This window comes from Gopherus evgoodei, chromosome 1, assembly GCF_007399415.2.
Source record: "Gopherus evgoodei ecotype Sinaloan lineage chromosome 1, rGopEvg1_v1.p, whole genome shotgun sequence".
NCBI lineage: Eukaryota > Metazoa > Chordata > Testudines > Testudinidae > Gopherus > Gopherus evgoodei.
In genome coordinates, this window is record NC_044322.1 from 133,437,884 (window position 1) to 133,463,909 (window position 26,026).

The window sequence follows — 26,026 nt, forward strand, 5'->3', positions numbered from 1 at the left end:
GATGGTTCTGGAGGGCCACCTGTCAGATGCCTCTGTTTCTTTGGCCAAGGCTCTTAAACTTTCTCTGGTTTTATTTGCCATTATTTTAACTACTGCTTGTAACCTCAGGAGCCTTTTTGCCTGGTGTATTACTCCCCCAAGTGGGATAAAGGAACTGCCAATAGCCTCTTCCCAGGTGTCATTACTGTTCCATATTGTGTTAAACGGACAAGGTCCTCCAGTGAGGTCTGGGGAATTGAATGGGTAGCCAGGACAGGAACACCAGTTTGAGAGTGAGCTGGGATGTGGCTGCAGAACTAGCATTTAGAAATATTAAGGATCTGAGCTATCCACACTTGCTGCTGGATAAAAGAATTGTCATTGTGGACTCCCCAGACCTTAAGACACCAACAGCCAAGGAACAGGCACCACCAGAGGTGCATGTTGGAGGCAGGGCCCTTCTGGTTCTGACAACCTCAACTGAGGGAACTGCAGTCACAGTTTTATGTCCACCAGACAGCAGGCGCTAGGCACACTACTGCTTCTTCTTGGGCCTTGCTTTATGTAGTCATCTGCTTCCGGCAACCCTTATGAGAGCGTAGATTGTAAGGTATTGCAGGCTGTTCCTCTACGTCTTCTTCTGGAGTCAAAATTGACTCTGCATGGTCCTGAGGTGATGATTGGTTCACTGGGGGCGGGGCATTCTTACACGGCGAAGCATGTATCCACTCTGAGATGCCAGACAGTTTAACAGCCGTCGGGGTAGTAAGCACTGCCTGGTGATTCTTTGATGTTCTTTAAGTCTCTTTACTACTTCTTCCTTGACTCTGGCTATAACAATGGCCTTCACACCTTATCTTTTCCTGATGCATACATTCCTCATTCACAGAAATAGATTGAGAATACAAACAGTAGTATTTTATATCGAGCAAAAAAGCATTGTAAATTAAACCTTGCAAATTTTACAATTAATAACCAAGACAATTTACATTGAGACCCAGGCCTTCAATGTTTCTCTAATTTACTTAACATAGGGTATGTCTACATCTAAAATTTTGCAGCGCTGGTTGTTACAGCTGTATTAGTACAGCTGTATAGGGCCAGCGCTGCAGAGTGGCCACACTTACAGCAACCAGCGCTGCAAGTGGTGTTAGATGTGGCCACGCTGCAGCGCTGTTGGGCGGCTTCAAGGGGGGTTCGGGGAACGCGAGAGCAAACCGGGGAAGGAGACCAGCTTCGCCGCGGTTTGCTCTCGCGTTCCCCGAACCCCCCTGCAAACCGCAGGGAAGGAGACCTGCTTGCTCGGGGTTCGGGGAACGCGAGAGCAAACCGGGGAAGGAGACCAGCTTCGCCGCGGTTTGCTCTCGCGTTCCCCGAACCACCCTGCAAACCGCAGGGAAGGAGACCTGCTTGCTCGGGGTTCGGGGAACGCGAGAGCAAACCGGGGAAGGAGACCAGCTTGATTACCAGAGGCTTCCTCAGGTATGGTGGGATACCTGCTTATTCCACAGAGGTCAAGAAACGTGCTGGTAAGTGTCTACACTTGATTACCAGCGCTGGATCACCAGCGCTGGATCCTCTACACCCGAGACAAAACGGGAGTACGGCCAGCGCTGCAAACAGGGAGTTGCAGCGCTGGTGATGCCCTGCAGATGTGTACACCTCCTAAGTTGCAGCGCTGTAACCCCCTCACCAGCGCTGCAACTTTGTGATGTAGACAAGCCCAGAGACACAATAGAGAATCCTGTCTCTTACTACTTAAATCTTAAACAAAGAGTTAGAGAGGACCCAATTTGTAATGCATATGGGAAAACAGAATCTTATAATCCCAGGGGGTCATTTCTTTCTGCTATTTAAAAAAAAGTGGCTAGTAGGATGAAATCAAATCGTACATTAATTCTCATGGTACATTATAAAATCCAGCTTCTACATATCTCCCTTTTGACACTAAGATTATTAATCGCCAGTGTCACTTTTTATTTAGTCCACATAATAGAAAATACTGGGAGGTGATTTGAGCCTGTGGCTTTAGCTTTGCATACATTAGTTTTATCCACCAGCACATTTTAAACATTTTAATTAAACACATACAATTTAAAACCAAAAACAATTAGAGGTAGTAACATTAGTATGCCAGTAGTTGTGGGAGACCATCCAGAAAATATGTTATACCAATGGTAAGCTGTTATGTTTTTCTGCAGTGGCAATTCTTAACATGTCCCCATTTGTGTGTATAATATGAATGGTCCAGTTTTCCACATTTATTTATTTATTTATTTATTTAGGAACTATGTTACCTTTTTACCTTTTAACAGATGATTGGTAACTGTTTCCCATTCAATGCCAAGATTGAGAGACAACTCAGCTAAATCAGTGCTTACAGTAAGCTGAGACTTTTTGTTGTTGTTGTGGCAAATAGTAAATGCGATTATTGGTAAACACAGTACTTACATTACATTTACATTTGTCTTCTGGTAGGTTGCTAACACTTTTCCCCAAGAATTAACAGATACACATAGCCCATTATACAGTACTTTGGATTATCTGAAAGACAAAAATAACATTTTTCTACCCCTTTTGGGGTGGCATTGATTATTGGTTAAAGATTCCGTTCTTTTACAAAGACCCTTGTTTGTTTTATAGGCAGGCCAGATTTTAATGGCTTCTACATTTTAAGGGTTATGCAAAAATTATTCCACTATTTCATTATTAAATTCATGAGGTGGTGTACCTCAAGTTTTTCCTCTTATATAGCAGACCAAGTTTGTAATGTTTTTCCTGTTGTGTTAAGCTTTAAGTTTATTCACAGGTAATAGCTGAGAAGCATCATTACCATATTACTTTAAAGGATTTTTCCAAAAATCATACACTCTAACTTGTTACAGGGGTACTTACTAACATTAAATTTATTTCAATGTTTAATATTAACAATAACATTAGCATCAAATCTATTAAAGGTATCTTGTTATACCATGCCTTTTATGTAGGCAATTTGTTTGCTGACCAGGTATGTTATTTATTTGCAGCTTCTTTTGTGCTGGCAGTTCTCACCTTTCTTTATCAGTTAGGTAATTTGCATCAACACAGGCTTGACTTTTGGATTCAAAGCCATCAGCAGAGCTCAGAGACTCTGTTTTAACACACAGGAATCTGAAAAAGAAAACACAGCCTATTGCGGCTCTTTTTAGAGCCCTAATAGGATTTTAATTCAGCAGCACGTTTCATTTGCATTTCTTTTACCCCTTTCTACAATATACACTGCACATGTCCTAGGGAAAATGCACATTCTCTCTATACTATAACTTTTTCAAAAACATTAGCCATATCAATTTTTACATAAGGTGTAACTGTTTCTTTTGTTCTTAAAGGGTTTTCATGTACCCTTATCAAAGTGACAGTCTGATTACACAGAGCTATTTTAAGGCTCAGTGTTTTTAACATTGCTTCTTTTTGTTTTGTGCACCTCACCTTTGCTGTTGCTTCAGAGGGTCACGTTAATTTCTTATTCTTTCATTATAGCTCTTATCTGCTATTGTTACAAAAAAAAAAACCCAAACAAACAAAAAGACTCCAGAATCGCTACCTATTCTCCTGATTTTCACTGCCCTACTACAGCCATGACTTGGTCTTTATTTAAAAACATTTTAATTTTTGTAAAGAATCAAGTTACCCCTTAAGGGTTAAATGCTCAATCCCAAAGCCAAACAGCACTAATTACCTGTGTCTTGCAAAAAGATCTGTCAGTTTTGCAACTCTGAATTAAAGAGTCAAATGAATTTTTAGTGGCATTAAAAACAAAAACAAAACCAATTTATCTCACACCTAGAAAACAGGAGTTTTAGAAATCAGATGTGTTGGTTTAGATTCTTAGAACTTTACATATTTTTATAGACAAACAGATACATACACTTTTTCTTTTCCTTAACATTCCTTTACACTGCTTTGTTTTTACATAGCTGTATATATATTTGGATTATTTACAAGCATTCTTCTGGAAAAGGGCCCATTTTCCCTTCAGAATGGCTGCAAAGAAACCAAGAATTCTGGTCCTTTTTAACATTTTCACAAAGTTTAACTGCTTAATTCTCTCCAGCCTCTGTAGAGTTAACTTTTCACTCTCTTTCCTTAAATCACTTGTTTAGGTCCCAAAATGACACCTTCATCACCTCAGATTTCACCATTTTAAGTATTGTTCCAGGGGTTCATGCCTGCGCTTACTGCTTTTCTTACTCCTGACACTATTCCCTTAGGGCTTTCAACCTGTTTTTCAGTTTCTTTATCTGTTGTTTGCCTGCTTGTCTGGATCCGATCCTGCTTTTTCCAATGAACCATTTGTGAGTGCTATTGTGGTCACTTCACAATTTTGAAAGAAATGTTCAAGGAAAGGGACCAGGAAGGGTGGGGGCTAGTTGAGGAGACTCCTCCCCCCTTGCTGAATTGATAGTGGAACATTAATGAATTAGTTTCTGAGGCAGGCAACAAAGGGGAACAGAACAAGGGGCTTGTTGTCCTTTTAACAATGAAATGGGAGTATGAAGGGGGTTGGATTGATCCGGGGTTTGGAGAACGGGGTAAAGGGGAGCGCTCGGTCTGGTGATGGGAGAGGAGGCTTTTAATAAAGCTTTTAACTTATTATTTGAATAATTGAGAGAAGCGAGTTTTGATTTTGTCCACCTACGGTTTCCCTCTTCCCACCACTGCATGAAACAATTAACCTCTCCTTTAGCCAATTTAGTTTTAGGTTGGCCGAATTTGTCCTTTAAGACGTCCACTCAGTCTTTGTTCCAAGATTTTAACAGTGGCCACTGAGTTTTGGGATCCCCCTGAGTTAGTCTAGACCATTTTTCCAGAAATTTGTGGGAGTCTGGACCCTTTTTACAGCAGTCCGGACCCATCCTAAATACATTAAATGAGCCGGCGTTCATTTAGGGAACTGTCCCGACTTAGACGTCTGTTTACCAATACAGGAGGACTTCACACATCAATCACACAAGAAGGAAATTTGAGTTCATCAGAGCAATGCCCAGTGCAACACACAAAAGGAGCCCACAGGCTACTGCCTCAATCGCCCTTGCTTTCACACCAGGGGTTTTACACAAAGTGTGGTGCGGCTGCGATTGTGCAGATTCCACTCACTCAGACCGCGGGGACAGGAACCCCTTGGTCGGCCGATCCCCGTACAGAGACAGCACCCAGACTCAAACACTCCACAAGAGGATGGATAGACACAGAGACAGGACAGTCCTCAGTCCACACAAAACACAGAAATAATTACCTGACCAGATTCCTGATGTCAGATCCCGGAATCCCTACCAGAACAGAGTGGGAACCAACAGGTTCAATGGAGTAGACTTCACTGTGGTCTTGCGCCTTTCCATTCTAGTGGAGGACCGCTCGGGCCAAATGCCCAGGTGCCGGCTGCCACGGTCATCCTACAAAAACAGTCAGGAATCACACAGCCCCAGTGAAGATGGTTGCCATCTCAGTGGAACCTCCAAATTGTCAAAGTTAGACTCAGGACTCACAGTTTGTCAGACCACTCTGTTTTATTTATTAGCGCAGCGCTCCGCCAATAGCTCCCAGATAATGTGAGTGGCCATGCAAGACCCAAACAGTCTTATTTATACAGATAAAAGAGCGGGAATTAGACAAAGGGACAAAGAAAGCAAAACAGTAAAATTCACCTGGGGCACAGCATGCATATCCTACTTCCTTACTAACTCTTATCCATCTAAGGCGAATACTTCACCAATTGCCCTTAAACGGTGCAATTGTTCTGTGTTAATGCCTGTATTCCTGACACCTGGATTGCAGCATTCCAACAATTTTGCTTAAAGGTACAGACAGCATTTCTTTAATCCTTTCTATTTTCACAATATAATTCATTCTACATTCACAGTTTGTTGGTATCGACCACTACTTATTGCTGTGACAAGGATGAATTCATTTGAGTTATTTCTGTTTCTCTTGGAACATGACTGACCTGCATCATTGCTCCATGTTCAAACTGCTCCTAAAATGATTGTGTGTTTCAAAAAAGCTGTGACAGCTTCTTTGGCCTCTGAATATCCTGGTTTTGGATTGTTTTTGTTGTTGTTGTTGTTGCCGCCAACATTTACTTAACATTTTATGAGAAAGGTCTGCTTTCCACGGTATTTTCCACTAGGTCAAAATCAGAAAGTACCAAATTCACTGACCAAAATTAATATTTTGCGATTACCTAGTGCTTTTCAAATCCATTGGTTTAAAAGTGCTTTGCAAAGGTAGGGGAGAATCATTCCCATTTTACAGATGGAAACTGAGCCAGAAGGGTGATGTGACTTTTCTAAGGTCAAAGGAAATGTCCGTGCTAGTTGGGAAATAAATCTACATTATCTACAAGAATTCTTCCATCAGCCTACCTACTGCCTCTTGGAGAGGTGGATTAACTACGCTGAACACCCTTCCCCCAAAGCCCTTTTGTTGCTGTAGGAAGCGTCTATACAGCCGTGCTACAGTGGCACAGCTGCTGTAGGGGCTGTAATGTAGACATACCCTGAGAACTGTACCTTTTCTGCATTATTTGGTTTTTATTCTATTTGATGTTTTGATGAGAGCTAGTGGAAAAGAGGTCATTTTTTCCAATTATGTTGTAGGTTTGTTTAATTTCCCAAACTTTTATTTTTAAAATTTAAAACCAAAATTTCTGGGATGGGGGAAAGAACAAGAAGAGAAAAGACACAGGGCTTGGCTACACTCACACTTTACAGCGCTGCAACTGGGGTGTGAAAAAACACCCCCCTGAGCGCTGCAAGATACAGCGCTGTAAAGCGTCAGTGTAATCAGGGCTCCCAGCGCTGCACGCTACACCCGTAAGGGATGTGGTTTACATGCAGCGCTGGGAGAGCTCTCTCCCAGCGCTGCCGCTCTGACTACACTCCCACTTCAAAGAGCTGCGGTAGCAGCGCTCCCGCAGCGCTGCCGCGGCAGCGCTTTGAAATTCCAAATGTAGCCATACCCACAAAGTGGGGAGAACCCAAAACCTATACCCGAGTAAGGTGTTTTTCCTTATGGAAAGATACAAACATTTCAAAAGAAACAAACATTCTCAAGAACATTTTCATGTGATTTGAAAAGCTGATTGGTGGTCAAGACTAATTCATTTTCCACCAGCCCTAGTTTTGCTTCATTCATCAGCCAACAGGAGACATAACACTTTTACTGTATATCTTTCAGGGAGTTGATTGCAATCTATTATATGCTACAGTGGATTTTCTAGAAAATGTCTAACAACAAAGCAGCCTCAAAAGAAATTAAAAAAAAAAAAAGGTCCAATGCTCCTTGAGAGGAAACCTCTCCATGCACTAGAATAGTTATATAAATTATGATAAACAGCTGGAGGAAGTAGACTTTTCAGCTGCTTTAGAAGCCTCCATTTTTAAATGGAACTAACAGGAACAATAGAATTATGCTGCTTTATTGTATCTTACCTTATGTTCCAGCTGTTCCCATGTTAAATGTAACTCAGTACCAGCCAAGAGAATTGTTCTGCATACTGCCTGAAGGAAATGGTATAAGATTGCCCTAACAATTCACCCAAGCAGAATGCAATTGAACTGTACATTTTAAAACACACCTGTGTTGGGCTTCAGAAACAGCTCATGAGAAACTGGGCAGCTTTTCTAGCAGCTAATGCACCCACTCCAGAGACATGATTTATTAGGAATGCTGGTCTGATGCACAAATGTTCACGCTTTACTGGATTTTTGACCCCAATGGAATCTGAAGATTATGGGCTTGGTTCTCCTCTCACCTGTACCAGTGTAAATCAGGAGTCACTGCTTTGAAGCCAATGTAAAACTTGGGTAAGTGAGAGGAGAATTAGAGCCTGAGGGCTTGACATCCCTCTCCTGCTGCTTTTGTTCAGATTAGGATTTCAAACACATCCTTAAACAGCATATTTCTGTGCCATTGGGGAATGTAGGATGGGGTCAGAGAGGGAAGCAACAGATGGAAGGATGAGTGCAGACTTGCTTTTTTATATATATATATAGCTGGAGATGCAGCTACACGAGGACAAAGAAGGGATGGCAGGTTTCCACCCGTCCCATATTTCTGAGCTGTCTTTCCCAGCAGTTCCCCCCTCTCTCACAGCATTCTCTCTTAGAGACAGCACTATTAATGACAGTCAATCATATGGGAGAGGAACGGTGCTGAAAAAAGTTGGAAAGGGTCAGAGCCTTCCTTATAACTAAACACACCAGAATCTCACTTGTAAGGCTGCAGTACACAAAAATTATCCCCACTGGGTTGGGGAGGGGGAGATTAAATTATCAAATTTTCGCTAGTTTATGAAGGCTGGAACATTTTTGGTGAAAACCAAAGGCAGTAAACGTCCTCCCTTAATTTTCAGTAAATATTATGTAAGCCTTCTGCCAGGTGCAGCCAGCAGCAACAAGGGCTGGGTTCAGTATCTAGGGGTTCCCTTTCAACACCACAACACAAAATTGGCTTGAGGTCCCACGCAGTGACCTGGGACAATTATACACCACCCCTGGGCGCTTCTAAGAGGCAATACTTCCCCTCTCACAAGCACGGAGTCTGAGTGTAGCAAAAACTTGTAATAAAAGGAGGGAAGTAACTCAGCATTAATTTGGGAAAACACTGCAGCTAGGGTTCATAAACATAAACATGAGCGAAAGAAACACCCTCAAGTAAGCTGGGCAGTATCCTTTTCCCCTCAGAGTCTTAAGTCTAGCAACCCAAAAGTCCCTTCTTTGCACCCCACTCACAGTTGCTGTCCTTGTCCAGTGCAGCCCCAAAGTTCAGAGGTTCATCCGCAGAGTTCATCTCTCACCCTGTGTGTATAGGTGGGGAATAAGGAGGCACCTTATATGCTCTGCTGCTCGGGCACTCGCTTGTCACCCCAACGACCGATTGCTGCGCCTCTCTGCTGGCCGCTTGCCGCTCCTGTCCGCCAGCTGCTCTGCTGGCCACACTAAGATTTCTTCAGGCCCCCCACTTAACACAGCTCTTAGTGATTTCAGCTCTCAGTGATTTCAGCTGTTAGTGGGGAAGCCTCACTGCTGGTGCACACTGGGCAGTCTCTTGCAATAGAGACGCTGTCCCAAAGTAGGTCTAATACTTAGACATCAGTGATTTCAGTTCTGCAGCATGTAACAAGACTCTCAACCTTTTGATACTGAATGAGTGATAGTGTTGCCTGTATTGACCCAAGCAGCTAGTCAAAGTTTGAGGCCCTGGAGGTGTTCCAGTTAGGAGTAGAAATTAGTGGTAACCAGGTATTTCTCTGATGTAATCTTGTTTATTTACAAGGAATGTATGAAGTCCTGTGTCTCTGAACACAGAAGGAACTGCAAACCAAAAGGAGCAGTGTCTTAGCCTACCAGCCTCCAACCTCTTTGGTTAACAGACCCCAAACCTCTCTCTCTCTCGCTTTGTTCCAGGGTCACCTTGTTCTTACAGGTTTCTGCTTGGCTTCTCTTCCCTTTTTTCTTCTGCCTCTCTCTGTTCTTGTCTGTGACCTCAGTATTCTCCCCCACACAGCTACCCAACACAATACTGAGCCCAAAAGCTCCTGGGTGGATTCATACAGATCTTTAATCTTAGTTCGCTCTTATGTTTACAATTATGTTAATGGAAGGGCGAATTCACACTTACCAACCTCAACGGGGTTTTAACCCAACCCATAACAAGGGTTCATCTAGCTCAGAGGTTCTCAAACTGTTATTGTTACGCTCTCGATGGTACCCCCCACCAACCATGGTGCCCAGGTGTCTAAGGCCAGCCCTGGATGGGAAATAGTTTGGGATTGGGCCATGAAAGTGATACAACAGAGGAATTGGAGCAAGTAGAAACCTACCAAGAGAGGGGTGATGGTCAAAGTGACGAGGATTGTGTCATGGACCTACCATCTCTTACTTGTGGCATCATGCTCAGTCACACATTTGCAATCACACACACCCTCCCTTCCCATTGGTAATCACATGGATAACTTCACCTCCCACTGATGATTCTATATCATCCTTGTTGCAATTACAGCAATTGCTTACATAGAAAAGTAATGTCTGCAAAATATTCATTGTACTTTTAACTTCTTTTATTGCAATTTAGCAGCTGGAAAAGAGAAGGAGCCATTACTCCATGATCAGCCAAATCTCGACATCACCCACAAATGCTCTGTCGACCATGGATGGGAACCACTGCTCAGTGAGGTTCCTTTGCCTGAGCAGTTGAGAGATTTAGCAGCCTGGAAGAATAAAAGCAGAAAGAGGAAAAGCTATGTCAGTGAGCAGCTTTCCTTTTGGTCTCTGTAAGCCAGGCTGAGCAACACCCTTAACCATTCAGCCATTCTGTTCTTGCACTTAGTTTCCTATAGGGGTTCCACGGTTTGTTCCACTGAACCCCAAGGGGCTTGTCTACATCTGAAAGTTGCAGCACTGGTGAGGGAGTTACAGCGCTGCAACTTTGAGGGTGTACACATCTGCAGGGCATCACCAGCGCTGCAACTCCCTGTTTGCAGCGCTGGCCGTACTCCCGTTTTGTCTCGGGTGTAGAGGATCCAGCGCTGGTGATCCAGCGCTGGTAATGCAATGTAGACACTCACCAGCGCTTTTCTTGACCTCCGTGGAATAAGCAGGTATCCCAGCATACCTGAGGATACCTCTCTGGTGATCAAGAAAACTCCTCTGCCCTGTGCTCACCTGACCCCTCCTTTAAATGCCCCGGGAAATTTAAAAAATCACCTTCCTGTTTGCTCAGTCAGGCGTGGAGTGCAATTAATCAATCAATCATTCAGCGACCATGCCTCCACGCAGCAAACGAGCCCCAGCATGGACCAATGCAGAGCTGCAGGATCTAATTAGTGTGTGGGGAGATGAGGCTGTTCAAACACAGCTGCGCTCCAGAAGGAGAAACTACGATACCTATGGTCAGATATCGCAGTCCATGATGAGAAGGGGCTACGAACGGGACGCCTTGCAATGCAGAGTAAAAATTAAGGAGTTGAGGAGTGCATACTGCAAAGCCCGTGAGGGAAACCGACGCTCAGGAGCAGCCCCCACAACCTGCAGGTTTTACAAGGAGCTGGATGCCATTCTTGGGTGTGACCCCACCGTGAATCCTAGAAGCACGATGGAGAGTTCAGAGCAGGGAGAAGTGGGGGACGGTGTAGAGGATGAATACAGTGATACTACTGGCGTTGAGGGGGACACCCCGGAGTCTCAGGACACAGGCAGCCAGGAGCTCTTCTCTAGCCCTGAGGAGACTAGCCAGTCCCAGCAGCTGGAAGCGGACGTTGATGAGGAAGCTGAGGGTCGTGCTCGTGGTAAGTAGACTGCAATGCTTTGTGATAGCAGGATTCTCGTTATGGCTGACTGCCAGCATGCCTAAACGTGGAATAGCCCATTGATTTGATCTATGACATCTGTGTAATCTGCCTGAGTAATCTCTTGAAAAGTTGCAGCTAGATCTTGGGCAATGTGCTTTAACAAGTTTATAGGTAGAGCCACCGTGGTCCCTGTCCCGTTCAGGCTAACTCGTCCGATCCACTGTGCAGCGAGGGGTGGGGGGACCATGGCCGCACACAGGCGAGCTGCATAGGGGCCAGGGCGGTATCCACATTCCTGTAGAAGACCCTCCCGCTCTTCCTTGGTAACACGCAGCAGTGATATGTCTGGCATTATGAAAGCCTGTGGATAGTTTAGGGATAATTGAGGGCAGGTAGCTAGAAGCACGGCTCCCCAGCGCAAGGCGGTCTGTTTCCTCTGCCCCAATCCACCCCCCCACGCCCTTCCCAGCACGTAGGCATCCAGGCGGGGTGCTTCTTCCTCACCTGCTCTGCGGTGTGCTCGTCCCCCACCCCCCCCTTCCAAAAGTGAAACCTGCTTTGCGGTGTGCTCTGTCCGTCCCCCACCCCCCTTCCAAACGTGAAACCTGCTTTGCGGTGTGCTCTGTCCGTCCCCCACCCCCCTTCCAAACGTGAAACCGGCTTTGCGGTGTGCTCTGTCCGTCCCCCACCCCCCCTTCCAAACGTGAAACCGGCTTTGCGGTGTGCTCTGTCCGTCCCCCACCCCCCTTCCAAACGTGAACCCTGCTTTGCGGTGTGCTCTGTCCGTCCCCCACCCCCCTTCCAAGCTTGAAACCTGCTTTGCGGTGTGCTCTGTCCGTCCCCCACCCCCCTTCCAAGCTTGAAACCGGCTTTGCGGTGTGCTCTGTCCGTCCCCCACCCCCCTTCCAAACGTGAAACCGGCTTTGCGGTGTGCTCTGTCCGTCCCCCACCCCCCCTTCCAAACGTGAAACCGGCTTTGCGGTGTGCTCTGTCCGTCCCCCACCCCCCCTTCCAAACGTGAAACCTGCTTTGCGGTGTGCTCTGTCCGTCCCCCACCCCCCTTCCAAGCTTGAAACCTGCTTTGCGGTGTGCTCTGTCCGTCCCCCACCCCCCTTCCAAGCGGGAACCGTGTCCTACGGGGTGCTTTTCACCCGGCCCCCCTTCCAAGCAGGAACCAAGGCATCCCACTAACAGGGGAGAATTTTAAGCAAAAGTACTCACCACACAGCTAGACATGTCTTAGCTTTCTTGAGCTCTACAGTGTTATGTGAGGTATGTGAGAGGGATGCTACCTACAGTTTCCAGTGTCCTTCAAAAGTTGATAATAAACAATGATGCCCCTGTGTTTTACATGTCTCTATCTCTATTTTTTCTAGACAACTCGAGAAATGCAGCTGTGTCACCAGCCTCACGTAGATTGCAGAATTTGAGGCGCAATCCTAGGAAATCAAAAGAGGAGCTGATCAAGACCGTTCTGAACCACTACGACAGGGAAAGTAGGAAGACTGAGGAGTGGAGAAAAAGTTTACAGGAATGGAGGCTGACTGAAAGCAGGAGACAGGAATTGTCTGCCAAAAGAATAGCCAGGCAGATGATGAGACTCCTGTTTCGCCAAACCAAGTCTTTTGAGTCTCTTGTAGCCATGCAGACAAATATAAACCGTGATATCCCACAGCCTTCCCAAAGCACTGTTCCTTGTCCCCCTGTGTATCCTCAAAATAGCTTTATGCAGCACCCAGTTCCTTATTATCCTCAGCTGCCCCCAACACCTATAAGATCACCTAGTAACCAAGATATGTTTAATTCTTACCCAGTGCACTCCACCCCAATCATTCTGCAGCAAAGTAATGGTGAGTTGCATCAGGCGGTTACAATTGAGTAAAAGAGGAAATAGTAAAACCTCTGAATGTACTGTGAACCAACCATACCCCCTTTCCTGTTTTTTACTGTATGACAAATAAAAGGATTTGGTTTGTATTTCTTTCCCTATGTTTTATTGGTGATAGAAATGGTTAATTATACACAGCAAGGTAAAGCAAAGCACAACACATGCACCAAACATTACTGCTGGCTCTCAGCATCAAATTGCTCCCTGATAGCATCCCTAATCCTTGAAGCCCTTTCCTGGGCCTCCCTATTAGCCCTGCTCTCTGGCTGAGCAAACTCATTCTCCAAACGTCTAACCTCGGAGGTCCATTCCTCACTGAACCTTTCACCCTTCCCTTCACAAATATTATGGAGGGTGCAGCACGCGGATATAACAGCGGTAATGCTGCTTTCCATCAAATCTAGCTTCCCGAACAGACTGCGCCAGCGGGCTTTCAAACGGCCAAAAGCACGCTCCACAGTCATTCTACAGCGGCTCAACCTGTAGTTGAACCGTTCCTTGCTCCTGTCAAGCTTCCCCGTATATGGTTTCATGAGCCATGGCATTAATGGGTAAGCGGGGTCTCCCAGAATCACGATGGGCATTTCCACTTCCCCTAGTGTTATCTTGTGATCTGGGAAAAAGGTCCCAGCCCTAAGCCTCCTGAACAGGGCACTGTTCCTAAATATGCGTGCATCGTGCACCTTTCCAGGCCATCCAGAGTAAATGTCAGTGAAATGCCCACGGTGATCCACAAGCGCTTGCAGAACCACAGAGAAGTACCCCTTGCGATTAATATACTCCGATGCCAGGTGGGGTGGAGAGATAATAGGAATATGCGTCCCATCTACTGCCCCTCCACAGTTAGGGAAGCCCATTTCTGCAAAGCCATCTAAAATGTCCTGCACGTTCCCAAGAGTCACGGTTCTTCTTGTCAGTGTTCGATTAATGGCCCTGCAAACTTGCATCAGCACCATTCCAACGGTGGACTTTCCCACTCCGAACTGGTTCGCCACCGATCGGAAACAGTCTGGAGTTGCCAGCTTCCAGATTGCAATAGCCACCCGCTTCTCCACAGAAAGGGCATCTCTAAATCTCGTGTTCATGCGCCGCAGGTTGGGGGCGAGATCATCACAAAGTCCCATGAAAGTGGCTTTCCTCATACGAAAGTTCTGCAGCCACTGCTCGTCATCCCATGACTGCAGGACGATGTGATCCCACCACTCAGTGCTGGTTTCCCGAGCCCAAACGCGCCGGTCCACGGAGCAGAGCACGTCTGTTATTGCCACTAGCATTGTACTGTCTGCATATTGATGCGATTCAGTACCATCGTCCCACTCCTCAATGTCAGTCACACGCACATTTAGCAGCCTAAGGATTAGATCAACAGTAAGGCGAGATGTGCTGGCAATAGTCATTACTAAGGTATTCAGTACCTGAGGATCCATTCTTGAAAGAAAATGCAGAAAAACCGCTTTAGAGTCACAATGCTGCCACAGTGCTCCGCATGTGTACCAAAGCAACGCTGGCCGTTGGAACAGGAACAGGAAGCAGAAGGACAATCACACTTCCTTCCCCTTCCCACAAGCCCCAGCGCCGCTTTGGGACGAGGTGCCCTGTGGGATAGCCGCCCACAATGCATCACTCCCAACAGCGCTGCAGTGTGGCCACATCTAACAGCGCTTGCAGCGCTGCTAGCAGTAAGTGTGGACACTCTGCAGCGCTGGCCCTATACAGCTGTACTAATACAGCTATAACAACCAGCGCTGTAAAGTTTTAGATGTAGACATGGCCTCTGTTCTTGCACTTAGTTTCCTATAGGGGTTCCACGGTTTGTTCCACTGAACCCCAACCTGGATATACAGCCTTAAAATGATCATTGTACACATGCGGGCTTCATTGGCCATCGGAGAGTCTCAGCAGTTTCAGAATATCAGAGGAAAACCTCATCTAGCTCTGCCACACATTATAAAGGCAGTATGTTTTACTGGTTTAAAATTGCTGCCCCCCCATATTTTATTTTATTCCTATGGACCATGAAAATGCCACAGAACCACAAAAGCCAAGTTTTGAAATGGATGTTTTTATTGTATAATCAGGCATTGAATCAAGTACTGTAAAATAAACAGATTTTTATTTTTGAAGATGTCCATACAAATATCAAGCACAGCAAACTGTTTCCCCAATCATAGTCCATACAGACTACATAATCGTTCAAATAATAAGCTAAAAGGGAAGGTGGGACACTTAATTTATTGCCAATTAATCTGTACTTATATATGTATAATTATACATATATATATATTTAATTATACATATATAATATACACACATACATGCACAAAGAGCACAGATATAATTAATAGTCCATTCGAGGAATGTGGTTTGGCTTAAAATGAAGTATTCACTGTTGAAATATACATCCCATAGTAAGGATTACTATTGTAGATACCAGACCATTTTTTTCCCCCTCAGCCAAAACCAACTGTCAACCTTTAAATGCATGGTTGGTGTTTAAAATGAAAAGAAGGGGGGAGAAAAGCCTCCAAATATTCATGATACTGTTTTCAATCTAGTTTGATCTCTGCAAGCCTTGTATGATCTAATATTGAACTGTTGTCAGTTTGCCCCTTTCTGAAATTAGCTTCCAGATCTATTTAATAATATTTCTATGACAAAGGATGGTGCCATGTATATTGTAGTAACATACTCTGTTCTGTTAGGCAGAAGGTTGATGTCCATCCCATGTTGTCACTCTCTTCCCTCCCAACACCTTTTTACCATTGTTTTTTTAGAAATTGTTCTCAGTCTACCATAGATATTAAATTTCATGATTTCTCAATTGCCTTTCAAACAGTCAAGGCCAGATCAGCTGAACACGGTACATCAAGTCACACTGGTAATGTTGCATTCGGTTACACAAAACACTGTTTCAGACTTTTTTAAAGTTCTTGGGGGGCCCTTTTCTATATCATCATAGACATTAGAATAAACACTGTCATCGAGTATGTACATATTTTCCCTTACATATGTCAACTCAGAAAAGGTCAGCGGCTACTCTCTGTAAACAATGGAATGCTGCCATGGCAGGAAGCGATAAAATGGCTGAAACCAACATGCTGTCAGAGAGATACTTTTCCCCATTCATTCTACAGTAAACAGGGTATGTATAGAGAATCAAAGGAACATAAGCAGTAATTAATCTCTGTTTAAACAGAACCTGTAGTCATGTATTCATTAGCCTCCTCATAAGCTTCTTTCATATCACTATCATAAGGCAAACTATAGTACATCTTTGTACCTGGAGAGACAATATTTAAAAAATCTGAAGCCAAGCTTGAGACCCTTTCATTTTGGGCCCATTAGTGAACAAAGTGCATTAAAGTGTCATTTTCAAAGGACACCCAAAGCAAAGTTTAAAATGACTGAGTCAACCTTTTCATTATGCTTGTATTCCATTTATCCTTATTTTATGAAGGCAGGTTTTCATTCTTTGCATATTATCAACCAAACCCTTTTCACTGTCTGTCTAGGAACATCTTTAAAAGGTATCATACCATATTCCACATTTCAAATATTTCTCAGGAATCTCCCAAATAATCATTTATACAGAAATATTGTAATAATCACAAAAGGCCCTATTCATTTTTTAAAAACTTAATGGGCAAAATTCAGTTTTGGGATATAGTGCGTACAGCTTCTACTTATCTCAGTGGAGTTGCAGCCCCTAACACAAGGGCTAACTTAGATCTCATATGTGCAGGTGAAACTCAGATAGACTAATGTTACTGCTGCAAATTTGTCATTCACCCCTCATTCACAAAGAGAACTCTATCCCTTCGAACAACCCAACGCAACAATACACATTCTTTGTTTCACTGGATGCTTTTATGATGAACTTCAGTACAGTGCTTCTCTATGTAACATCCATATACCAGATATCTTTGCTCTTCTTTATTGATACACTACAGTGCGATACACTGATACTCTTGCATTTAGTTTAAAATCAGTTGTAAATAAGCCATCTCTCATTTCAGATGTATGGGCTCGGATTGTTGTGGTGTACCTGTAAAAATCAGTGACATACACACGCACACCTCGACTTGTCAGAACTAAGCCATCTCCAATTATAATGGAACCTTAAATGACAAATCTTCTCATTAAATCAGGATATAGTAGGACCTTGGATTGGTTGCGCTGCTCCAATGTTGCTGATTTTCTGAGATGATATCAGTCTTACAAATCCTTGGTGATCTTACTGCACTTCCCAGAGACAAAAGTGAAGCATTGATAGGGTTAGAATCACCGGATGATTTAGTCATTGACATTTCTAAGAGGTATTCCATGTTTCTTGTGTCCATATGTGAATAAGTTTAACATGCAGACCTATTACTGAACAGAAGTAAATAAACCCTTCTTCTTTTGTTGTACTACATAACTCCATTTCCTTCCTTGTTTATTTTATTTCATTTTTTCGGTATGCAGGTTCCGGTGTGCAAAACTGAAGCACAGAGATGTTGCACACAATAAGATTGGAGTTTAATGTAAGATCAACAGTATATCAATGTGTCCGCTGCACAGTTTCCAGGAAACAAAATTCCTGCTTGTTTCCCTTGTAAAATAAAACTGTAAAAAAGTCTTGCAAAACTTTAGTGAATGGGGCCCTTTATGTGCAAAAACAATGAATTGTAATCCAAATAGCCAAATTGGGGAGTTCTTTATATAAATAATTTATAAATCTTCCTGTAAGAGACTAAATACAAAATAGTTCTGAGAAATTATTAAAGCCGTTTCTTGCTCTTTAATACAAAATACACAGCAAAGAGAGATACCCACTTTCAGTTCTGGCTGAAATCATCAGGGATGTTTTGTACGCCACATATTCAAATAGCTCCTGTGGGCAGTATTTTTGCAGTCCACTGGAAAGCTGACATTATATCCCTTTGCTTTTAGCAGTCACGGAAGCTGCTCAGTGCAGTCTAAGTGATCTGGGATAGGCAGGCCTGTTATAATTGTCAAACATTTATTCCACACAGTGAATGTGGGGCACACGGGCTGTGCAAAGGTTATGTCAAAAGTGTAAAGGTGTAGAGAGTTCAAAGCATCATAAAAGGCAAGGGAACCATTGTCGTAGTCCAGCAAAATCCCAACACGACGGAGGTGCGGAGCAGGCTCTATAGGAATTTCTTTGCTGTTATGTCTCACCACCCAGGCATTATTACAACGGCAAAACACCCAAGAGGCAGAATTCTTTCCGATCCACTCGTGTTTTGGTGCTGTCTTGTAAGAAATACCAATTGCATACCTGTAAAACAAAAATAGTCTAGAAAACAAATGTTCTGTGCCATGCTGTTTTCTATCAATAAAGGGTAAACTCTATCCTGAAAGACTCAAAGAAATGCATTGTCCGCTTTTGTTTATGCATGTTACCTTCTCATTAAGTGAAGGCTAACCATAATATTATGTTTAATTAATATTCCTCTCTGCTCCCAATCTTGTGACTGGCAGGTCATCCAAATCTTGTTGTTCACATTACTATTTACAGTCTGGATGCTATGTCAATTTTTGGAACACTAAGCTAATGATAAAGGCCTTTTTTATTGACAAGGAAAATTGCTGTATGCTAAACAACTCAGAGTTTTAACCCTTTGTCTGGAAATTTCCATTCCTGAACAGAAGACTATATAGCATGTTAATGAACTAAAACCAAATAACTTTCTATTGTTGCATTTGCTATTAATGTGATCTCTCATTGCTGACTTAATACATGGTGCAGCAGAAAGATGAGAAAAAGTATCAAAGTGTGTATGGAATGCCCATTTCTGCCTTCACAGAACCTCTTCTGCCAGGTCTCTATGAGGTATGTAGATTCAAGCGTCAAGTTTATTGGATTGAGCATTGGGCCATATGAGGTAACTGTAGGAGACAACATTCCTTTGCCAAACAAGTGTTAGGGTATGTCTACACTACCTGCTGGATCGGCGGGCAGCAATCGATGCAGCAGGGGTTGATTTTTTGTGTCTAGTCTAGTGCTCTCCTGTCGACTCCTGTTTTCCATCACTGTGAGAGGCGCAGGTGGAGTCGACAGAGGAGCGTCTGCAGTCGACTCACCACAGTGAAGACACCGCCTTGAGTAGGTCTAAGTACGTTGACTTCAGCTACATTATTCACATTCCTGAAGTTATGTAACTTAGATTGACCGCCCCACCCCCAGTGTAGACCAGGCCTTAGAGTTGGTGGGATGTCCTGGAGAAATGGCAACGGACTAGGACAATGACCTCCATGGCAAGTCTCATCATTGGACACCCTGCATGAAGGCCTGATTTCCCCTGTCGGGAAGACGCTTTTATGGTTTACATTCCTCGGATGGAAGCAGGGGCTGACCTCATATGTGTTATTGTATATTTGTTCTATATCAGATGTGTTTTGTTGCTTTATGCTAAATACACTAGTAAGCATTTTTCTGCCTATTATGTGGTGGAATTAGCAAATGTGCATTTTTCTTTGCAGAGGCACTCCAGGCCTCACCAGTTTTCCATTCCATTTATTTCACAACCCTTGATGCACATGTCATGGTCTCTCTCTTTCTGACCAAACATGGTGGGTACAGCTACCCCCAAAGCCCACAAACCCTGTTCCACATGACAGCCAATGAGGCTCATTCAAGAGTGAAGGGATGCTCTTCTTAATCCCTTACACCCTACAGCCCACTGTGGAATATGTATCCACAGCATTCCCATTCTCTGGGGATACTGGAACCAAACCTAACTCCCCTGTGTAGCAGTTGCCATTGGACCATCAAGCTGCTTTCATATTCAATCTGTTATTCTTATTGAAGAATGATGTTTTAGTTTTGTTTAGGAAGCACTGACATGTACTAGCATGAAAACAAATGCAACTTTTTCTGGTATTACAGTAATTAAAAATGTGACACATACCATGTACTCCCACTTATAACCACTTCCCAGTAATGCCGTCCACTGTCAATAAACACATTTCCAGCTATTCCATAGCTCCCTTGGCTGGTGAATCGCTCGGGTGTGTGGCTCTTTTTGGAAGAAGTTTCATCACGCTCCACTGTCAGGTTATCATGGGACACTTTCAACTTTCTGTGGGCAGACTTGGGGTCCAGTTTAAACGGCTGGCCTGGGCACATACAGAAGGATGACAAAGGAAAGGTTTGTTTAATTTTAATAGACACACGTAAGGTCATATATTTGGGTAATAAGACTATATAATAATACATATTTTCTTCTCTGGACTAAAACAATCTATCTGAACACTAATCTACAAAGACCATCCTTTTGTTGAGTTAGAAGGCAATTTGAACTGCTATATTTAAATACTAGTTACATCTAAGAAGAGCCCTGTGTTAAAGACACACTCATTGTTGGAGACCTAGAGCTAACTTGAATACTCTAAATCTTTCATGTAATTCAAATTACAATTGAATTGCAATAAGCATGCAATTTCTCGTTATGGCTTTTTTTGTTATACATTAGATCATGGATCGGCAATCTTTGGCACACGGCTCACCAGGTTAATCCCCCTGGTGGGCCGAGCTGGTTTGTTTACCTGCCGTGTCCGCAGGTTCAGACGATTGCAGCTCCCACTCACCATGGTTCGCCGCTCTAGGCCAATGAGGGCTGTGGGAAGCCGTGCCCAGCACATCCCTCAGCCCGCGCCACTTCTGGCAGCCCCAATTGTCCTGGAGCAGCAAACCGTGGCCAGTGGGAGCCGAACCTGCAGATATGGCAGTTAAACAAACTGTCCCGGCCCGCCAGGGGGTTTACCCTGGTGAGCCACATGCCAAAAGTTGCAGATCCCTGCATTAGATTTTAGAATATCTCACATTCTTATTAAGCAACAAAGAGCCCTGTGGCACCTTATAGACTAACAGATGTATTGGAGCATAAGCTTTTCTGGGTGGCTGCATCTGACGAAGTGGGTATTCACCCACAAAAGCTTATACTCCAATATGTCTGTTAGTCTACAAGGTGCCACAGGACTGTTTGTTGCTTTTTACAGATCCAGATTAACACGGCTACCCCTCTGATACTTGACACATTCTTATTAGTTTGCCAACAATGAAAAATTACAATAATGGTTTTATCACTATCGCAAAAAATGTATTACTTCATTTTACGGGATTGTGACATTTGAAAATCAGAAGATGTGCTACCCTGGTCTGTTCATTCACTCTCTCTTAGTTTTATTTATGCTGGGATGCCGACAATAGTGGATACTGTGAATTAAAACAAAGGAAATGAACTATAACTTGGTCCAAACAATATGGTATAAAAACATCACTGTTGTTGCTGTTGCCATAGCACAGGTTCTGCAGAAGATAACAGAAAGCAGTTTGGTAAACCGAACTCTATAGATACATAATGCCTGCTCTGATGCTGACAAGCTTACCTGTGTTAAAAAGCAGAAAGATCTTTTTACTTCTGCCAGAGAATTTCTGAAGGACAACTAGAAAAAATATGACACCACCAGTGGCCAACAAAGTCCCTTTTTCTCCTTTATCCTCTTTTATATAAAGGCAAATCTTATAAGTGGAAGATCTGATTACATGAGCATGGAGTGAAAATGAGCATTCTCAGCGGCTCTGTGACCTTATGGTATTGATAAATGTGCACTTTAAATTAATATGTGAATTCCTTAGTGTTTGTGAAAGAAGAGCTAAGTAATTCTTATGCAGGGGAACTGAAATAATTTAAGTCAGCATAAAAAGATGAATGAAGTTGGTCTGAAGAGTGATATTCAACATGCTTTATTTCAGATCTGTAGGAAATCTGAAAGGCTAAACATTTAAAGGAAAAGGTTAAGCCAACAGTGTCTCAATCACTATTATTTTGATACTAAAGATGAAGGAATGGTTTTAGATATAAGGGTATATTTTCTTTCCTAACATACATAATTATGCACATATCAAGGGTAAAATTTACCCTTTAGAACGTATGCTTTGACACCTTTTTTCCCCACGGATGCTAACAGTATCTGCTTGCTTCCACCACTGGGTATCAGCAAAATACCTCCTACATGTCTCTCTACCTGTTTTCTAGTCTTTGTATTAACAAAGTATCATCTGAAGCACATCTTTCTCTGTACTGGTTTGCATCAGGCCAGATCATGTTACAGGTACCTGACAGTAAACATTGCTTGTGTGTCACATCGTGTCTCAAAGAGAAAAAAGAAGAAAGTTTGCCATTTCCCACATGGGTCCTCCAGAGGCAGGGAAATGCCTGCTTTACTTAAAACTGTATTTACTGCTACACGCATTCTTTTTAGTAGCAGATATTGTCTATTTAAGTCAGTAACTTAGGGATAGAGTACTGGCCAGCTAGACAGGGGAGGAAGAAGAAATGCACCAGCTCCCCCATAGTAATCTCCCAACACTTTCATTATCCCCCAGTAACTGCCCCTCGAGCCCCAACATTCTCTACCCAACACCCAAACCCATCTGTAGTCTAAAAGGATTTTGTGATTAGCTAGGGCATGACAAGAAACCACAGATGGAAAAAAGCTTAGAACCACTGCTTTAAAGTGCTATGCTATATCCACTAATAATTTTGTTCAATCATTTTCTTAAAAGTGAGATCTCTGACTCCATCACCCCACATAGTTTTTATAATAAATTCAGGGAGGCTCCCAATATCATCAAACAGGGATCCAAGAGGACCCAATTGAGCTCATTTTAACGATATAATGATCATCCTTTTAAATGTATAAAGAAGTAAAATGTCCTATAACAGTAGAAGAAAAGGGCAAGACAATATAAGAAGTAATTAAAAAAAAACCCAAAAGAAACATTTTCAATCATTTCTTCTTGATGTTGCTACTGCTAGTGGTATTTTCAATGATGTGGACGCTTCAGTGGACCTCCAGAATAAAAGAGATCCCAGTGTTGTTGTGTTGAGGACTCTGGCCGTCTTGAATGGGGTGAAAAATAAATGGCTTAAGTTTAAAGCACTTGAAACAAGGCAACTTGCTTTATACTCCTGCGCCTTTCAAGTATCAAACCTCTGAAGGAGAGTGGGGAGGACAAGGAGTGTGGGAGGGCAAGTGGGTTTGCTGGATTCCATGTTACTCACTGTTTGTCTTCAGCTTGCCAGGCTCACTGTTTCGGCTACCCGCCTGATTAATGGCCTTGACAATGAAGATGTACTTAGTGCCACTCTGTAACCCATGCACTGTGTAGTGGTTTTGTTTGATATTTGGAACAATCATCCAACTGTCGGCTGAGTTGCATAAACCTGAAATTTCAAAACAAATACATTAATCATAACACACTAAATACGTTGTAACTAATGGAGACATACTTTGAACACTCATGAATATTTACATTAACCTGAAAAGGCATTAAACAATCCACAAGAAGCTTGCCTCTTTCCTTACTGAAGGGCTGTAACATTTACCAACTGGTTCACTAATTTCCACTGACTCAACCAGTGTACCTTTTAAAATCTTAGTATGTGAAACCAATCATGAAAAATGGACCTTTAAAAGATGATTCACTGATGTGTGGACAGTCTGGGGACTTTCAATTGTCCCTAGACAAGGAATGGTTTATTGCTTATGGAGTAGAGGATGTGGAAATGCCATCAGTCTGTTTTTTGACTGAATGAATTGAGCTGTATGCTTTAGGACTTAAAAGACTAATGTGACTCATCGCCATGAGTTTTGTTGAGGCATTTCTGCAGACAGTCCCCTAATGTTCATTTCTGAGGACCTGAAGCAAGTTGTTGGTGGAAAGATCTCAACTGCAGATCTTACTTCTCCTGGCAGTCTATCAGAGCCTAAGTTTGTTAGACTTCAGGATATTGTGCAAGTGTCATCTTTTCAGTATCGCCTTTGCCAGATGAATGTAATCAAATATTTTATAATTTATTTTATTACTTTTCTGATTTCTTTCCCAGTGGTTCATTAAGAAAGGTTAGTACTCCTTTCCATGGTATACAGTTATAAACTTTTATTGTGTGTGAGATGCATCCAGATGAGGGTATAACATAAAAGGAAACTACGAAGGAAAGAAAAATGAAGGCTAAACCAAAAGGGGAAAACGTCCCACAGTGAGATCTATAAGCTGTGGAAGTGTTTCCTACAAGCTTTGATGGAAGCCTGTAGCGGGGCTCTGGCCCTGAAAGGGTTAAAAGCTCTGGCTCTGAAAGGGTTAAAAGCCAATAGGAGGCGCCACATGGGTGAGTCTCACTTGGCTACAAGGTGGTGGAAAATGTGAGCATTTGCGGGCCACCCGATACAAGGGGCAGGGCGAGGACTGGGACTATTGCCTAGAAAAGGAGGGGATAATGGACTGCACATATACAGAGGTTTTCTTTGCCAAGGCTCTTGTGCCATACCTGGCTGGTCTCCTGTGCCAGGGGCCACACGGAGGGGGACTAATGGAACACAGGAGAGGCATGAGACCTTGCTCCGTGTGGTCCGGGAGAACCAAGAGAGATAGTGGGAGGTGCAGTGGGCCTTGCAGGCACAACTGGGGCAACTGGCAGAGGAACAGTGGGCCCTGGTGAAACTCCTGCGGGGAAGTTCCAAAAAACCCGCCAAGATTGGTGGGAGAAGCCCAACGCTGGGGCCAGGAGGCCCGGGGCAGAGCTCAGGGCTTGTTACACCTGTGGGACGTGTGGAAAAGTAAGGGTGAATTGTCCCTACTGAGATGGGGGCAGGGAGCCTGAAGAAGGGACAAGCCCCATACGAGAGGCCTCCTGGTGAGGGAAGTCAGGAGAAAGTGTTGGGCCTGTGGGCAGCGGGGGCACCTATGGAGGGAATGCCCTGCCTCAAGGAGCACGGCCCAGGGCAGCCCAGGGAGGGACCAACAGAAGAAGCCGGGGCCCCAGGCAGCAAAGGGGCGGGGAGCCTACCTTGGCTGCCATGACCATGGCCATCTAAAGAGGAACTGCCCCTTCAAATGAGGGCGAACTCAGGTGGAGGGGCCTGAGGACCCAAACGGGTCAAGGACCGGATGGGTAGATGCTGCAGAGATGGCAGTAGACCTGCCCAAGAGCCACCCATGGGGGATGGCAGACAAAGAGACTGGGACAGGGTGGGGCCAGCAAGAGGCCGGGACCCAGGCTGTTGTAGAGCAGGTAGTAGTAGGAATCCAGACCCTGAAGGAAGAGGGCCCAAGGGACTCTGGCCTGTGTGCGTGGCTGGAGGCTGAAGAGCAGGTCCGCCGCAAGGCCAAATCAAATGCCTTGGACCTCACGAAAGAGTATAAGGCCATTGTAGATGAGGAGACCCGCTTGCATAAGCAGCTGGAGTCAGAAAAGAAGCGAGTTGCTCTTGAGGCGCACGTGCGACTGGTCCAGGAGAGGAGACCCCCTTACCCCTAGAGGTGGAGATCTTGAGGAGGGGTGTGTGTAGCAGGGCAGTCACTCCGCTCTGGCCCTGAAAGAGTTAGAAGCCAGCCTTTGCAGAGGGCTGGGGCTGAGAGCCAATAAGAATAGGCTGATTAGGAAGGCAGCCACAGCTGGGGCCACGCCCAATTAGGAGACAGCTGGTCCTATAAAAGGGCTGTGAGCCAGGCACTGGGTCAGTCTCTCTCTAGCTCTTGGGAGAGAAGGATCTGGCTGCCTGGGAGCTCAGGGTACAGGGAACAGAGCAGGGCTGGGGAAAGGCAAGAGAAGCTGGGGAACTCCAGCTTGGTAAATCCCCTTTCTGCAGGCCTTGCTAAAGACTAAAACAGGTACTGAGGTTGCAAAGGTGCGGCCTGGAATTAGGCAGAAGCAGGACGTCCAAATGGCCCCTTGCCAATGATGAGTAGTTTACAGACTGCAATCTGCCCCAGTGAGCAGGGGCTGGATGATGACTGGCAGTAGATGCTGAGGCAA

The 26,026-nt window shown here is 44.1% G+C and overlaps 1 protein-coding gene across 6 annotated transcripts in view; it reads right to left on the reverse strand.

Moving 5' to 3' along the window:
* Positions 1-15,261: 15,261 nt before the first annotated feature.
* The window catches only part of MID1 (midline 1), a 362,051-nt gene continuing 351,286 nt past the window's right edge, over positions 15,262-26,026 (reverse strand). For all 6 annotated transcript variants that reach the window (XM_030572658.1, XM_030572668.1, XM_030572696.1 and 3 more), the window contains 3 exons: positions 23,273-23,434; positions 20,114-20,321; positions 15,262-18,480 (listed from right to left, as the gene is read on the reverse strand). In XM_030572658.1, coding sequence (XP_030428518.1) covers positions 18,132-18,480; positions 20,114-20,321; positions 23,273-23,434 — 719 coding nt within the window. In that variant the 3' untranslated portion in view covers positions 15,262-18,131. The remainder of the gene's footprint in view (positions 18,481-20,113; positions 20,322-23,272; positions 23,435-26,026) is intronic.